Source organism: Pipistrellus kuhlii, unplaced genomic scaffold (assembly GCF_014108245.1).
Source record: "Pipistrellus kuhlii isolate mPipKuh1 unplaced genomic scaffold, mPipKuh1.p scaffold_m20_p_44, whole genome shotgun sequence".
In the NCBI taxonomy this organism is placed as follows: Eukaryota; Metazoa; Chordata; class Mammalia; order Chiroptera; family Vespertilionidae; genus Pipistrellus; species Pipistrellus kuhlii.
Genome location: NW_023425545.1, coordinates 2,818,415 through 2,832,748, shown reverse-complemented (window position 1 = coordinate 2,832,748; position 14,334 = coordinate 2,818,415). Strand labels below are relative to the sequence as shown.

The following is a 14,334-nucleotide window of genomic DNA, read 5'->3' as shown; positions in this document are numbered from 1 at the left end:
TTTGTGAAACGTTCTCAGTGTAAGACACAAAGAAAGTGTAAAATATTAAAATTTAATAGCTAATCTCAATACAAATTGAGAACTGTAGTTACATAAACACGTTTTAAAAAATTATACTCCTAAGGCCTGTCTGCAAAAAACGGTCTAGAAACAATGACATCTCAGCATCAGTGAACATTCCTAGAACCCAGATGGTCCCAGCGCCACACCCCGTGAGGGACCTGGTCCCGGCCGGACAGACGGGCAGGGAGGGGGCACCTGCACCGAGGGCTGGGAACCCCGTCGGGTCAGTGTCAAGCACCAGGTCTTGTTTGGAGGACTGAACTGCCAGGCAGCCCTCCAAGGACCGCCCGTGAGAAATGCTTCCTGTGCCACAGCTCTCCCCAAGGACCGCCCCACTGTGGTGCGGTCATCGGTCTACACATCAGGACTAAGGCATGCACCGACTCCAGCTGCCTCTGCGGGGACTTAACTGGCACTGGGAGCCGGTGTTGTAGGTGCCGACCACCCCTGTGGGTCCTGCCCCCACCCTCCCCGCACTGCTGCTCCCGTGATCTGGAGCCTGTGAGGGATTCCGTTCGCCAGAGTCACAGCTTCTACAATCAACTGGCAATTAGGGATGGGATCGGGATGGGCCTGTGTGTGAGAACAGCTGAGGGCGATGCTGGGCTCGGGGACAGGTGTGAGGGGCTGATAGCCAGGCGCAGGCGCAGGCGCTGGCCCTGCCCTGGGGGCTGGGCACAGGTGATGTCCTGGCCCGGGCCTGGCGGATGGTCTTGCTTGAGAGACTGGGGCCTTTTCCCGAACTCTGAGCCGGTGCTCCAGGCTGTGTCCGGGGTGTGCCAGGGAAAGGACTCAGATCTGGGGACCCCCTGCCCTTCGCCCCACCCGGTGCGGGAACCCTCGTCTCTCAAAGGCGGGTCTCTGGCTTCTTCCTGGGCGGGAGGTGGGCTGACGGAGGCCCCTGCGCCTGCCGCTGCGCCTTCACCGCCCGGTAGGCCTGCACCGCCCGCGCTCTCTCCTCCGCCACAATCCGCTGCCGGGCCATGGAGGCGGGCGGAGGCCGGGCCACACCGCCGGGGCCCAGAAGCTTCGCCAGCATCAGCGACTTCTTGCCAGGCTGAGGGCCAGACAGAAGAGGGCACGGGGTCAGGAAGGGGGAGGTGACAAAGCCTGGCCCCACAGCTGCTAGGCCCCGTGAGAACCGCCCTCCCGGGGGCACAGGGCAGCCCGCCCCCTCACCTGGCCTGCGCTCCCGCTCTTCCTGGGCTGGGCGGTCAGCTCGGGGGGCTGCAGGGCGACCTCACCAAACTTCACCGTGTCTGGAGGGCAGAGGAGCACGCCTGAGCCGCTGGGTGCCCACCCACCAACCCGGGGCACATCCGGGCCGCGGGCCCCACCCCCATCCCCACCCCCCCACCCGGGCCGACAGTCCCGCAGGGCGAGCCACCTCGGAGCAGCTCCTGCTCCAGCCTCTCCTCGGCCTTTTCCTCCCTCTTCCTCCGGACTCTGTCCCGCCGCCGCTTCTGGAACCTGAGGAGGAGCCAGCGCTGCGGTCCCGGCTCTCGTTCCCCTGGGCTCCGAGGCCCGAGGGTCACCCTGCCCTCAGGGGCGCCCAGGGGCTGCCTCCAGTCCCCACCCCACAGCTCTCCACCAGAGCGTCTGAACCCCGCCAGCCAACCGCTGTAAGAGGGAGACACCTGCGCCCCCTTTTCACAAGGAGGCTGACGGGGTCACTGCTCAGGGCTCACACGCTCCTTTGGAAGGAAAGGCGATGCTGGGAACACCCCAGTCCTGGTCCAGGGAGAGACAGGCACCCGCTCACCAGAGGGGAACCCAAGGCTGCCTGTCAGCCTCACCCAGACCCCCACCCACGATCCTGACTCCCACAGGGTGGGCATGGTCCCTGGCAGTCAGCTAGCCTCCTGGGGGGAGGGGAGGACACTGAGCCTCATCCTTTCTCCACCTCCCGACAGCTACCAGCCTGGCTGGACCACTGGCCCCAACCTGCGCTGGCTCTTGGCCCCGTGACGACTTTCCACAGAAACAGAGACAGAGCTAGGCCCCCAGAGTTCCTGGGTCAGAGCCTCCCTAACCCCCTACATCCCCCCTCCCACCAGGTGACCAGGGTTTTCAACCTTTCCTGAATCACGGGGTGGAGTGGGGTTGCCCCTGGCAACAGAAGACCATCATGGGACCCCCAAGCCCCGCCAGCCCCCACTCACGCTTTCTTCCCCTCCGACTTCTTCTTGGGAGCCACCTCCGCCTCGGGCTGCTGGTCGGCCTGGTTTTTGCTGAGGAACAGCACGTGCTGGGCCTCCTGCTCCATGCGCTGGATGTAGACCGCGTCAGACTCCCACTTCCTCCGCTTGAACTTGGGGACGGGGATGTCTGGCCCCACTCCCCTGGCCTCCTTCTCCAGCGTCCTTCTGAAGACCGCCTGGGCTGCGGGTAAAGACATGAGGCACGAGGGGCCGGGAGGGGTGGCGGCCCCGGGCTCCCCTGGAGCCTCTTCAGAAACCAGAGGCGGCTGTGGCCCTGCAGACCCGGCCCTGGGTCAGTCCTCGCCCCGCCCCCTCGGAGCACGGGCGCACCCTTGGGTATTTGGACAATTTCGCTCTACTGCCACGCACACGGCCCGCACATTACCCTCTTTCTTCCTCTTCTTGTTACTAACGGCGTTTTTCATCTCCTGGCGGCTCCTCATGATCTCCCGGAGGCGGAAAGGGATTTCCTGTTCATCCTGGTTCTTGGGCTTGCAATTCACTTTCTTCTTTTCTTGGCTGAGAAGAACAACACAGGGGTGAGCTGTGTCCTACCTCCAGCAGAGCAGGGTCGGAGAAAACCAAGTTTTGCAGGCCGCCCTAGCTGCGGTGGGGCATGCGGGTCGAGGAAGCATCCTCCCCCGGAGGCTGTCCCTCACCCGGGTGCTCGCTGAACGCTCCGAGCGCCCCAGGGGCCGCCGCTCCCTGACCTCCCCCAGGATGGCCAAGACGCCCCCTGGAGGTGGCAAGTGTCTCTCCTTCGCGCCTCCAAGCGCGGCACGGACAGGGCAGAACGCGAGGGGCCCGGCAAAGGGAGAGGCCGGGGCAGAGGCGTCACGGGGATGAGACCCACCTGCGCGGCCTGGGCCTCGGCGCCGGCTGCTTCCCCAGCAGCTGCTGCCGCCGCCCCTGCGGCCGCTCCGGGCCCCTAGGTCCCCCCGTCTGCGGGGGGCCCGCTGCTCGGAGCCTGGCTCCCGGCATTTGCACGCGCCGGGTCTCGGGGAGAAGCCACTTCCTATCTTGCGGACGGTCCCGTCCCTACAACCGCCACTTCCGCTTCCTGCACCGAGCCCCACGCTCATTGGGGCGGTGCAACTCCCACCTGTGTCGCGATTGGCTAAGGTGGCCGTCGCTCACGCCCCGGAAGGGGCGGAGAGTGGAGCCCGCTTGCGCAATGGGTCAGGCCGCGGGCGATGCTGTTGCGGAGCGTAGCCGCGGGCGGCCGGGCGGCGGCCTCGGCCTCCCGGTGCTCGGTGAGTCCCTGGCGGGGACGGCGCGGTGGGGGTGGCCGGGGGGCTGGGGCGGCTCGGACCGGGAAAGCCCCGACCTCCCCGTTTCCCGGGGGCCGCGGCTGCAGCCCGCGCCGCCGGCGGGCAGGGCAGCCTCGGACGCCGCTTGTCCGTGCTGCCCCCGCTAGGCCCGCTCCGGGTCTGCGGAGAGGGCTGCTTTGCTTCTGGGCCGAGCCCCGGAGTTGGGCCGGCGGGTTCTGGCTCCTCCACCCGTCCGGCCATAACCAGCAGCGCCTGCTGCATGGCGCCCTTTGGGGAGGCCGCAGTGAACAGGGCGCCGGTGCTCCCCGGAGCTGGAGACAGGAGTTGGGGCTGCGTGAGTCGGTTTTCCGCGCCCTGGAGACACGTGGAGCTGGGAAGGGGCCCCAGGGCTAGGCCGGGGCTGGAGGAGGAGGCAGGGAGGCTGCCCGCGGGCTCTGCGGGGACCCGGGCCGCCTGGGCTTCTCCTGGACTGAAACAGGAGGAAGGGATGAAGCGGTCAGTGAGATGGGCAGAGGGGACGGGCCCTCTGTACGGGCTAGAGGGCGAGGTGGCGTGGCTGGGGGGTCCAAGCTTCCCGCCACCCTCCACCTGCTGGAATGCGTCCCCAGTGACAGGCCCTGCAACCGGCACTTGACTTCAGTCGCATCATGTCATCCTCAGACCAACCATCACATCCGGTTACAGAGGGAAAGCGAGTCTAGACTTGTCTAAGGTCCCATGGGAGTGAGGAAGGTGGAGGGCTGCGGAGCCTTCTGCCATTGCCCCGAAGCTGAGATTCCCGTGGAGCTGGGGGCGGGCCGGGCCGGGCCGGGCCTGACCAGCTTCCTGGAGATTCAGAGGCCTGTTTTGTTGTTAGGGGCCAGGCCGCCTCACCAGCTGGGAGTGGTGCCTCGGGCTTCCTGGAGGCGGCGCTCTGCACAGGTGCCGCGCCTGGACCCCGGTCTGGGAAGGCCGCAGAGAGCTGGGGAAGGACCATGGAGAGGAGGGCAGCTCCCCAGCAGGTGCAGACGGCACCCGGCACCCGAAGTCCTCCCCGCCTGGCGGGAGCGCCTCCGAGGCCCCGTACCCCCCGCCACCTGAGCTGCAGCCCCCCACAAACTGCTGCATGAGCGGCTGCCCCAACTGCGTGTGGGTGGACTACGCCGACGCGCTGCTGCAGCACTACCAGGACGGCGGGGAGCGGGCGCTGGCCGCCCTGCAGGAGCACGTGACCGACGAGAACCTCAAGGCCTTCCTGCGGATGGAGATCCAGCTGCGCATGCGGAGCCGAGGCTGAGCGACCGGGAGCCCCCTCGTCCCAGGCGCTGCGAGAGGCTGGAAATCGACTTCACCTGAAAGTAAATAAACTCCCTGCTGGGGAGAAGGCCTCCGTTCTGTGGTCAGAGAGCAGGTGTCTCAGATGGTCACCGACCCCCTGCAGTGCACCAGCCGGGGGGTGAAATAAGACTCCTTAAAATTCAAACAGCACTGACCCCAGGGGCCCCCTCCACGTCCCAGCACTCCGGGAGTCCTGCGGGAGGTCAGCTGTGGTCACTCCGCAGTGGGGCAGAGGGAGGCCTGTCTGTCCCAGGAAGTTGCCCTTGGCAGCCTGGGACGTTCCCCGTTTGTCCCTGAGGAGACTCCCATCTGCTGGCCAAGTAGCCGCTGCCTGTCAGCCTGCAGGGGCCTGAGCTCTGGGAGCCACCCGTCCTTCCAGCCCGCTTGGGTGCTGGCCAGGGGGACTGGGAGGCCTCAGGCATTAACCCTCGAACCAGCGTCCCCGCTCCGGCCTCGTCCTTGGCTGCAGACCTGGCCACGGGACCATGGGCCCAAGTGGGACTTTATCTGAGGCCCTCGCTGCCCCTCCCTGTCTTCCCTCATCCTCATCCATGGAAATTCCCCACCTCGCCCCCCACCCCAGCAATCCCAGCTCCGATGCCAGTGGCCTGGGCAGGACGGGAGTAAACCTGTGCCGGTTTATTTCCTCGTTAAAGGGAAAAGCCGAGGTGGTAACAGACTTCATGTTTGACTGACGAACCGGCCTCCCCTTTGAAGTGAAGTTAAAAACAGGGAGTGCTAGTTCCTGCTGGGACCGGCGGGACCTGTGAGGCGCGGGGAGCAGGCCCGCCCGGGACCCGGCGGGACCTGTGAGGTGCTGTGGGCACCAGCAGGGAACTCTGGCGCACACCAAGGCCAGACGGGTCCCAGGGCCAGGGCCGCCCTAGGCACAGCCCACAGGGACCTCAGGTCTGACTGCTGTGTGGGCTGCCTGCAGGCCGCAGGTGATGGGGCAGGCAGGGTTTTCTGGAAGTCGGTCGGAACCGGACTGAGGTGGGGAGGCCCAGACGGCAGCTTCAGGGGAGCCCTGCCCGGCCCGCTGTGCCTGACCACGCTCTCACACACACACACACACACACACACCCCCGCCCAAGTCCTGGCCAGTCCCGAGCTCCTGAGCTCCTCCCTCCCTCCAGGCCCTGACCGCACCCGAGCCCCTTCCTGACCCCGGAATCCTGGTGGTGCCCGCCCAGCGGCCCCGTCAAGCCCATTAGTGTGGCGTCGGGCCGTGCTAATCCGCTTACCCGGGGCAGGATAAATGCCGGCCGACCCCTGGTGAGGGAGGCTGCACTCACCGATGCCCTGAGGCTGCCCGGTGCTGGTGAGTAGTGTCCGCCCCGCAGTCTTTCTGGCAGCCGCTCACCGAGGGTGTTCGTGGGCGTCTGCGCAGGGTGGGCAGCGGGCGGCGTTGCACCTCCAGCAGAGGCATGGTCTGGGGACGCACAGCTGATCCTCTGCTCCCTGAGGCAGACGGTGCAGGCCGTCCCCAGGCCAGGGGGCTCCGGGAGTCCCACGCCCACGGGGCACCAGCCGGGAGCACCAGCCGGGAGCCTGGCTGGGGCTGGGGCGGCTCAGGCAGCGGTTTCCACGGGGACGGCACCTGCCGCTGGAGCTCCCTGGGGGCACAGCTGTCCAAGCCAGGCCCGGGGCCCAGGACGGGAAAGGACCCGCCAGGCCTGCAGCCTCCACCTCGGGTCCTCCTGGGTGGTTCTGATCCCAGCACAGAGGCTGAATCTTAGGGAGGAAGGTCCAGGGCGGGGCCACCCCAATCCCAGGCACCCAGCACCCCACTGAGCCTTCCTAGCCAGTGGGACCACCTATCCTTGCATTGCAGCCCACCAGACAGGGACAAAGCGGAGGCCAGCGCCCGGGCCTGTGGTGTGGGAACAGCACCCCTGTCTGTCATGCTGGCCCCAGAACCTCAGCCCCGGTGCCGGGGATTAGGCTCCCTTCGCTGCCAATAGGCTTAGAGGAAGCCGAGCTGCCCTTGTTCATGGCCAAGGTCACGGCTTAGGGCATCTGGGGAGTGGCCATGGGGGAGGGGAGGGAGGAGGTCACCTGGTCAGTGTTGTGGGGACACCAACAGACACTAGGCCCAGAGGGGACTCTAAGTGCAGTGAGTTGAGCAGAGGGGAGACTCCCGTGAGACGCCCTTGGGCCCCCCATCGGCACTGTTGGGTGGATGAGACTGTCCCAACCTCGGAGGAGGGGCGCCCGGGGGGCCCCAGTGGAGGGGTCTGGCTGCCGCTGGGCCATGCCAAGGCCCCGGGTCTCACTTCAGGGTTCCCTCGAGGGGGGGGGGGACAGGAGGCTGACGATCCCCCCTGGTCTGCCCCCAGCACCCAGCCTGAGGGAGTCCAGAAGCCCAAGGTCGCCACGGGGCTCTGCCAGCCTGGCCATGAACCTGGAGCCACCCAAGGCCGAGGTCCGCTCAGCCACCAGGGTGACGGGGGGCCCCGTCACGCCCAGGAAAGGGCCCCCCAAATTTAAGCAGCGGCAAACCAGGCAGTTCAAGAGCAAGCCCCCCAAGAAAGGTGTCCAAGGGTAAGCAGAGCTGGGGAGGGTGCCTCTTCAAGGGGATGGAGGGCCCAGCAGGGAGGCTTACTGTCCTCCAGACTCCATCACAGTCACCGGCATGGGACCCTGCACGCACACGCACACGCACAGCCCACAGGTGCACACTCGGGCACCTGCACACATTCAGACACTCCACACTCACACCTGCTCACCCTCACACTCTGCACACACACCTGCTCACCCTCACACTCTGCACTCACACCTGCACACACTCACACTCCGCACTCACACCTGCACTCACACCTGCTCACCCTCACACTCTGCACTCACACCTGCACACACTCACACTCTGCACTCACACCTGCACACACTCACACTCTGCACACACACCTGCTCACCCTCACACTCTGCACTCACACCTGCACACACTCACAGTCCGCACTCACACCTGCACACACTCACACTCCACACTCACACCTCACCCTCACACTCTGCACACACACCTGCTCACCCTCACACTCTGCACTCACACCTGCTCACCCTCACACTCTGCACTCACACCTGCACACACTCACACTCTGCACACACACCTTCCATTCATCATGGCCGCCGTCCTGATGGCTGTGTGCTTGCAGGTTTGGGGACGACATCCCTGGAATGGAAGGCCTGGGGACAGGTATGAACATGTGGGTCCCCCCCCAAGTTCTCCCCCCTCACCTGACCACAGCAGGCACGTCCCGGCCTCTGGCTTCCCCAGGCCAGGACTCGCTTAGGGACACCCCAGCCTGTCCTTCCTTTTCCCCAACATCACAGGTGAGGCCCCCTGGAGGGGCTGGGGAGGAGGAACCCTTGCTGCCCCTCCCTGTGCCTGCTGCACCCACCGTCTCCCCGTGTGCGGTGTGAACAGCGGGCGCTGAGGGGACGGCGGGCCCCTTCTCCGCAGACATCACCGTCATCTGCCCGTGGGAGGCCTTCAACCACCTGGAGCTGCACGAGCTGGCCCAGTACGGCATCATCTAGCCGCACCGCGTCCGGCCCGCGGCTCCCACGCCCACCGCAGCCAGGCGTCAGGCTGCGTCTGAAGACCTTCAGAGGGCAGCGAGGGCAGCCCCCTGCCCGGCCTCCGGAGCCGGGCCCACATCCCCTCCTGCACCTGGAAGCCAGGGCTGGTGCCGCCGTCAGCGCTGTTTCGAAATAAACCATCCTCATCGCCGGCTCGTCTGGGGTGTTGGGAAGGGTGCAGGTTGCCTCCACAGGAGCAAATGGGTGAAGGCACAGGGCGGGGGGCGGCCCACACGGCCCCGTAGGAGGGAACTCCTCTCCCCGGGTGCGGAGATGGTGGGCTGGCGCCTGGGATCCAGGGATGCTGCTCCTGACTGCACCCCCAGGAGACGCAGGTGCCCACGGGGACCTGTGCCAACGGATACTGCACGTCCACGTGGCCAGGTGCAGGGGCCAGACCACGACTCTGAACGGCCCGCTGGGGCCCCCAGAAAAGACCACCCCAGAGAGAGGGGGTGAGCCATACAGGGGTGGCTGCAGGCGGTCGGGAGCCTGCGGGCTGGAGCTGGGCCTAAAGGCGTGTCCGGGGATAAGAACTCACACTGCCCACTGGAGATCGCAGCCGTTTACTGTGTGAACGACGCATCCCAAGAATGGACCCTCCCCAAACAAGCCCTCCGGAGGGAGGGAGAGGCTGGGGTCGGGGTCACAGCGGGCGGTGCTGGGGTGAGGGTCTGAGGATGCCCTCAGGGTGTCAGACAGAAGGTCTGGGTCAGAGGTGGGCAGCAGGATCTCATTCAGCCCCTGCCCCTCGACGTGATGGCCTCTGACCAGAGCGGGTTATAGGGAGGGGATGTTGCCATGGGGGAGGGGGGTCCCAGGGGCAAAAGCCTCTAAGGGAGAAATCAGGCGGCGGCTGGGCTTCACCTTCCGGTGCCAGCAGTTCCAGGCGGGCACCGAGGGCGGGGAGCCCGGGCGGAGGCGCAGCAGGTGGAGGAGGCGGTGTCCAGGCTGCAGCCCAGGTCAGCGGGAGGCCGTCGCGGACAGGTCCCGGCCGCGCGGCCCGCAGCTCCCCGGCGCCCCCTGGCGGCCGCCCAGGGCCCGCAGCAGGTGCGCGGCCGCCAGCAGCTCCGCGCCCTGCGCCAGCGCCGCCGCGATGGCCGCGCCGCCCGCCGCCCGCACCGCCCCGCGCAGCCAGCGGCCGAGCGGCGCGCCGCAGCCCTGCACGTGCACCCGCGCCCGGGCCGCCGCCTCCGCCAGGCGCAGCGCCCCGAGGCCGCACTGCTGGTTGACGGAGGCCCCGCCCTCGCGGGGGTCCAGGCAGCAGGAGGCGGGCAGGCTGCAGGCCTGGATGCCGGGGGCGCTGCAGTTAAAGTACCTGCGGGGGGCGGGGGAGAGGGGGCGGTCAGGGTGCGAGGGGGGCCAGGGTTCCGGGGACCCCCCTCCCTGCACGGACCCCCCCCCTCACCTCCACACCGTCCCAGGCCACACTCAGGCCCGAATGCACATGCAGGAGGCACGGGGGTGAGTCCACACAGGCACAGGCACAGACACGCACGCATTAACCTAAAAGCCATTTTCATTTGACCCTGAGCTGTTCCGTGTGCCGCCCTCTCTGAAAAACTACCACAAGCGACCTCCCAAGTCTGCTGGCTGAGCTCTGCATGGCCACCTGACTGCACGGGGGCGTGCGGATGAGTGTGTGCACTGGGTGGGTGGGAGTGTGTGCATCTGGGTGTTTACGAGTGTGTGCACCTGGACGTGTACGAGTGTATGCACCTGAGTGGGTGGGAGTGTGCACCTGGGTGTGTACGAGTGTATGCATCAGGACTCACAGGTTTTGCTGCCAGTCCTGGTAGGAGGCTGCCCCACAGCACTGCAGGCCGAACTGGACTTGGTCCATGAGGAAGCGTAGGTCAGGGTCATCCTGGTAGCGGGTGATGGCCACCCACAGGGCGCGCTCCAGGCCGTCCTGCAGGGGGCCCCAGAGGGCTGCCACCAGGGCCCCTGCCAGGGCCTCCAGCACCAGGAAGGTCAGGAGGCCCCCCGAGAAGCAGCGCAGCAGGCAGGCGCTCTCACAGAGGGCGCCCAGGCAGCCCGCCAGGCTGACCGCGCTGACCGCCAGCCCGCCCAGCACCAGCCCCAGCATGGGGTCCGCAGGCAGGGGCCCCCCCCAGCTGCTCCCCAGGGAGCTCCTGACAGCCAGGCCCCAGAGCCCGGCGGCCAGGGCCAGCAGGCCCAGCAGAGAGGAGAGGAAGTTGCACAGAAAGATCAGGCACTGGAGGCAGCGGCTCCCCAGCGGGAGAGAGAGCGGGGAGGGGGCCCCACTTCCCCCCAGGCCTGCCCCCCAGGCCCATCCTTCCTGGCTCTTGGAACCCAGGCAGCTGGCAGGGCCGGGCGGCTCCTGGCCCCCAGCATCCTGCAGAGGGAAGAGGGACCGGGGTCAGAGCCGGCAGGGCAGGGTGAGGGAGCCGGCGGATGGAGGGGCAGTTCAGAGACCATAGACAGAAAGGGACGTGAGCCTGGGAGGTGAGGGGGCTAGGAGTCGGTGGTGGAGGGGGTGGGGGGCCTGAGGCCCCATGGGCACTGTCTCCTGGGCCTGGCCTGCCTGGGGGCCTGAATGCACCCCGTGTCGGGTCAAATGCAAGGGCAAGGCTGCGCCACACTCCAGAGGCCAAACGGGTGTGGGGTGCGGGGAAATGCCTGATGCCCGACTGGGATCAGCCCACCCCAATCCTAGCAGCTCCTCTGGGGCCTGGGGGGAGAGGGGCACAGGTCCAGGGCACTGACTTACCTGGGGCAGCAGGGGGCGCTTCTCCCCCTCCTCCATCCCCCTCCTCCAGGACAGGAGTGCTGGTCCCTGCGGCCTCTCTGGAGGAGACACGGACACGACACGGACACGGGGGCTGGCTGCTGTGTGCCGCCACTCTGGAAGCCGGGAGCTCTGTCTGGGCCGGTGAGCCGGAGCCCCACCGGGATGCCCCAGTCACGATGGGATCATGTGAGGAGTCACATTTTAGGGCTCAGGGCAGCCTCTGCTTGTTGCAGCCGCCTTCTTCCTGTGCCGGTTCCCAGCCTCGCTCCGTGGCACCGCACTGGTGGGGCGGCCCACGGCCATCGCGGTGGGGCCCCCGTGTGGGCCTCGGCCTGGCAGTGTCCACGGCAGCTCCCCTGCTCCCCCAGGGACAGGGAGCCCTGAGAACTGGTCCCAGTGACAGTCTCAGGCCACTCGCCCACGGCTGAACGCCTGTTTACCCTCATCTACTCCCTGAAAAAATGAGACAGGCCACGTCCTTCCTGGTTACCAGTGTGGAAACCCCTTTCACCGCACCATTCAAAACGTATAAAGTGGAAAATTGGGTCTCTGAATGGTCAGATTAACTATTAACCGGTTAATGTTTCAGGTTGATTATTAACCGATTAATAGTGTGGATTGACTATTAACCGGTTAATAATACGGATTTTGTAATCCAAAGAAAACAGGGTAATTTCAAGAAAAATATCAAAAGTGCTTTAGTCAAAGTAATGTCCATCGCTAGCTACACATTTCCCCCATCTTCCAGGTAATTTGTGGATACTGCCCCAATACAACTTTTCTTGTTTTGAGGCAGACCATTTAGAGACCCAATTTTCCACTTTGTACGTTTTTAAGGGCTGCTCAGAAAGTGCGTGTGCCCTCGATCGGAACAAGTGGTCATCTGAAGGAACAATATCACGAAATAGCACACATATCACATCACGTATATATATCAACATATGTGTAACTCCATCTATTGAAAAAAATCGGCATTATTAACCGGTACACCTAGTGTTTATTAAAAAAGAACACACACAAAAACTCAAAGGGGTAGGACTTTGTCATGGTCACCATTGTGCCTAGTGTCTAATATACCTTAAGAAAGACCAGTGTTGCCCAAACCAGTTTGGCTTAGTGGATAGATCCCAGGTTTGATTCCGGTCAAGGGCATGTACCTTGGTTGCAGGCACATCCCCAGTAGGGGGTGTGCAAAGGCAGCTGATCAATGATTCTCTCTCAATGATGTTTCTACTGTAACTTTCTATCCCTCTCTCTTCCTCTCTGTAAAAAAATCAATAAAATACATTACAAAGAAAGAAAGAAAAAAAGAAAGAAAGAAAGAAAGACCAGTGTGCCCTGGGTGGGGTTTCTAACTTTCTATCCCTCTCTCTTCCTCTCTGTAAAAAAATCAATAAAATACATTACAAAGAAAGAAAGAAAGAAAGAAAAAGAAAGAAAGAAAGAAAAAAAAAAGAAAGAAAGGAAGAAAGAAAGAAAGAAAAACCAGTGTGCCCTGGGTGGTGTGGCTCAGTGGATAGAGCATCGGTCTGCGGACTCAAGGTTCCCAGGCTCAATTCCCATCAAGGGCATGTACCTTGGTTGCAGGCACATCCCCAGTGGGGGGTGTGCAGGAGGCAGCTGATGGATGTTTCTCTCTCATCGATGTTTCTAACTCTCTCTCCCTTCCTCTCTGTAAAAAACAACAACAGTAAAACACATTTAAAAGAAAAAGAAAAAAAAAGTAATACCAGTGTAGCCCTGGCCGGTGCGGGTTTGATCCTGGTTGGGGCACTTACGGAGGCAGCAAATCAATGTTTTCCTCACATCAATGTTTCTCTCTGTCTCTCCCTCTCCCTTTCTCTCTGAAATCAATAAAAACATGTGAGAGATGAAACCAATCCTTAAAAAAAAAATTGGTAATGAAATAAGTCAATGGCACAGAATGTGTCTCAACCACTGACATTGTAACTAACAACAAAATCAGATGGAGGGGCAGGACAGCGAGAGTAGCAAGTTCCTGACTCTTTCCAGCACAGCAGTTAAATAAATACAATTTGAAAGTGAACTGCAGGCTTTCGCCCTGACCAGTTTGGCTCAGTGGATAGAGCATCAGCCTACGGACTGAAAGGTCCTGGGTTTGATTCCGGTCAAGGGCATGTGCCTTGGTCATGGGCACATCCCCAGTCGGGAGTGTGCAGGAGGAAGCTGATTGATGTGTCCCTCTCATTGATGTTTCCAACTCTCTCTCCTTTCCCTTCTGTTAAAAAAAAAAAAATCAATAAAATATATTTAAAAAAATAACACCACCAAGAACGTACTTAAAAACAAACAAAAACAAACAAACAAACAAAAACACCACACATAGGCGAACTCTTGAATGTTTTCATAATTTCTTTTACAGTCAAGGGCCAGGTCAGCTACATTTGCAGGGCCCAGTGCAACATGCAAACCTGAGGCTCCTTGTTCAAAATTAACAATTTCAAGGTGGGGAGGCGGCGCTGGGGCACACGGAATTCCGGACGTGTAGGCAGAGAGACATTCACTGAACTGCAGCCAAAGGAAAAAAAAAAAAGAAAGAAAACAAAACAAAAATAAATGCAGCTGAGCCCAGCCGGCGTGCTCAGGGGACCGAGCGTCAGCCCGGGACTGAAGGGCCTGCTTCGCAGCAGCCTGTTCAGGGCACACGCCCTCGGCTCATCCCCAGGGCAGGGTGCAGCCCATCCTGATGCGCTCTCCTCATCGATGTTTTCCTCTCCCTTCCCCTCTGAATTCAAGAAAAATATATACATTTTATATTATTTAAAATATATTTTACTGTTTTGTTTTGTTTTTACAAAATAAGGGAGAGTTAGAAACATCAGTGAGACAGAAACACTGATCAGCTGCCTTTTACACTGGGGATGCGCCTGCAACCAAGGTACATGCCCTTGACCAGAATCGAACCTGGGATCCTTCAGTCCGCTGGCCAACGCTCTACCCACTGAGCCACACCGGTATCGACAAATACATATATAAATTTTTGAATTGCAGCTCACTAGTCCTTTCCGCTAGCTCCAGGTGCACACACACCCACCACCCCCTGGGTTTCCCGCGGGGCTGGGTCCTGGCTCTGGGCCGCGCCGAGCCCTAAGGGGCGGGGCCAGGTCCCCTAAGGGGCGGGGCGGGG

The 14,334-nt window shown here is 62.7% G+C and overlaps 3 protein-coding genes across 5 annotated transcripts; 1 reads left to right on the top strand and 2 right to left on the bottom strand.

Moving 5' to 3' along the window:
* Positions 1-38: 38 nt before the first annotated feature.
* CCDC137 (coiled-coil domain containing 137) lies at positions 39-3,253 on the bottom strand. Its single transcript, XM_036412348.2, has 6 exons — positions 3,118-3,253; positions 2,650-2,783; positions 2,226-2,445; positions 1,451-1,533; positions 1,243-1,322; positions 39-1,120 (listed from the first exon to the last, which is right to left on the bottom strand). Exons 1-6 carry the CDS (start codon positions 3,243-3,245, stop codon positions 911-913), a joined length of 855 nt encoding a protein of 284 aa, XP_036268241.1. The 5' UTR covers positions 3,246-3,253; the 3' UTR covers positions 39-910.
* Positions 3,254-3,319: 66 nt separating this feature from the next.
* Positions 3,320-8,603, top strand: PDE6G (phosphodiesterase 6G). 3 transcript variants are annotated; one of them, XM_045572329.1, is made up of 4 exons: positions 3,320-3,517; positions 7,192-7,396; positions 8,005-8,045; positions 8,313-8,565. In XM_045572329.1, the coding sequence occupies exons 1-4, from the start codon at positions 3,439-3,441 to the stop codon at positions 8,387-8,389; spliced, it is 402 nt and encodes a 133-aa protein (XP_045428285.1). In that variant the 5' UTR covers positions 3,320-3,438; the 3' UTR covers positions 8,390-8,565. The 3 variants fall into 3 exon arrangements, with proteins under 3 accessions (XP_045428285.1, XP_045428286.1, XP_036268286.1); XM_036412393.2 differs by lacking the exon at positions 3,320-3,517 and adding an exon at positions 4,759-4,872; XM_045572330.1 differs by lacking the exon at positions 7,192-7,396 and having other exon boundaries at positions 3,439-3,517; positions 8,313-8,603.
* Positions 8,604-9,216: 613 nt separating this feature from the next.
* TSPAN10 (tetraspanin 10) lies at positions 9,217-11,706 on the bottom strand. Its single transcript, XM_036412167.2, has 3 exons — positions 11,166-11,706; positions 10,207-10,790; positions 9,217-9,749 (listed from the first exon to the last, which is right to left on the bottom strand). Exons 1-3 carry the CDS (start codon positions 11,199-11,201, stop codon positions 9,395-9,397), a joined length of 975 nt encoding a protein of 324 aa, XP_036268060.1. The 5' UTR covers positions 11,202-11,706; the 3' UTR covers positions 9,217-9,394.
* Positions 11,707-14,334: the final 2,628 nt, after the last annotated feature.

Bases quoted from the DNA above. Each gene is read 5' to 3' on its own strand.
- PDE6G (XM_045572329.1), top strand. From the start codon at position 3,439: ATGGGTCAGGCCGCGGGCGATGCTGTTGCGGAGCGTAGCCGCGGGCGG. The intron at 3,518-7,191 runs GTGAGTCCCTGG...GTCTGCCCCCAG, and splicing joins CCTCGGCCTCCCGGTGCTCG to CACCCAGCCTGAGGGAGTCC. The intron at 7,397-8,004 runs GTAAGCAGAGCT...GTGTGCTTGCAG, and splicing joins CCCAAGAAAGGTGTCCAAGG to GTTTGGGGACGACATCCCTG.
- TSPAN10 (XM_036412167.2), bottom strand. From the start codon at position 11,201: ATGGAGGAGGGGGAGAAGCGCCCCCTGCTGCCCCAG. The intron at 10,791-11,165 runs GTAAGTCAGTGC...TTCCCTCTGCAG, and splicing joins AGCGCCCCCTGCTGCCCCAG to GATGCTGGGGGCCAGGAGCC. The intron at 9,750-10,206 runs GTGAGTCCTGAT...CGCCCCCCGCAG, and splicing joins CAGGACTGGCAGCAAAACCT to GTACTTTAACTGCAGCGCCC.
- CCDC137 (XM_036412348.2), bottom strand. From the start codon at position 3,245: ATGCCGGGAGCCAGGCTCCGAGCAGCGGGCCCCCCGCAGACGGGGGGA. The intron at 2,784-3,117 runs GTGGGTCTCATC...TGTTCTTCTCAG, and splicing joins CCGAGGCCCAGGCCGCGCAG to CCAAGAAAAGAAGAAAGTGA. The intron at 1,121-1,242 runs GTGAGGGGGCGG...TCTGGCCCTCAG, and splicing joins AGAGCGGGAGCGCAGGCCAG to CCTGGCAAGAAGTCGCTGAT.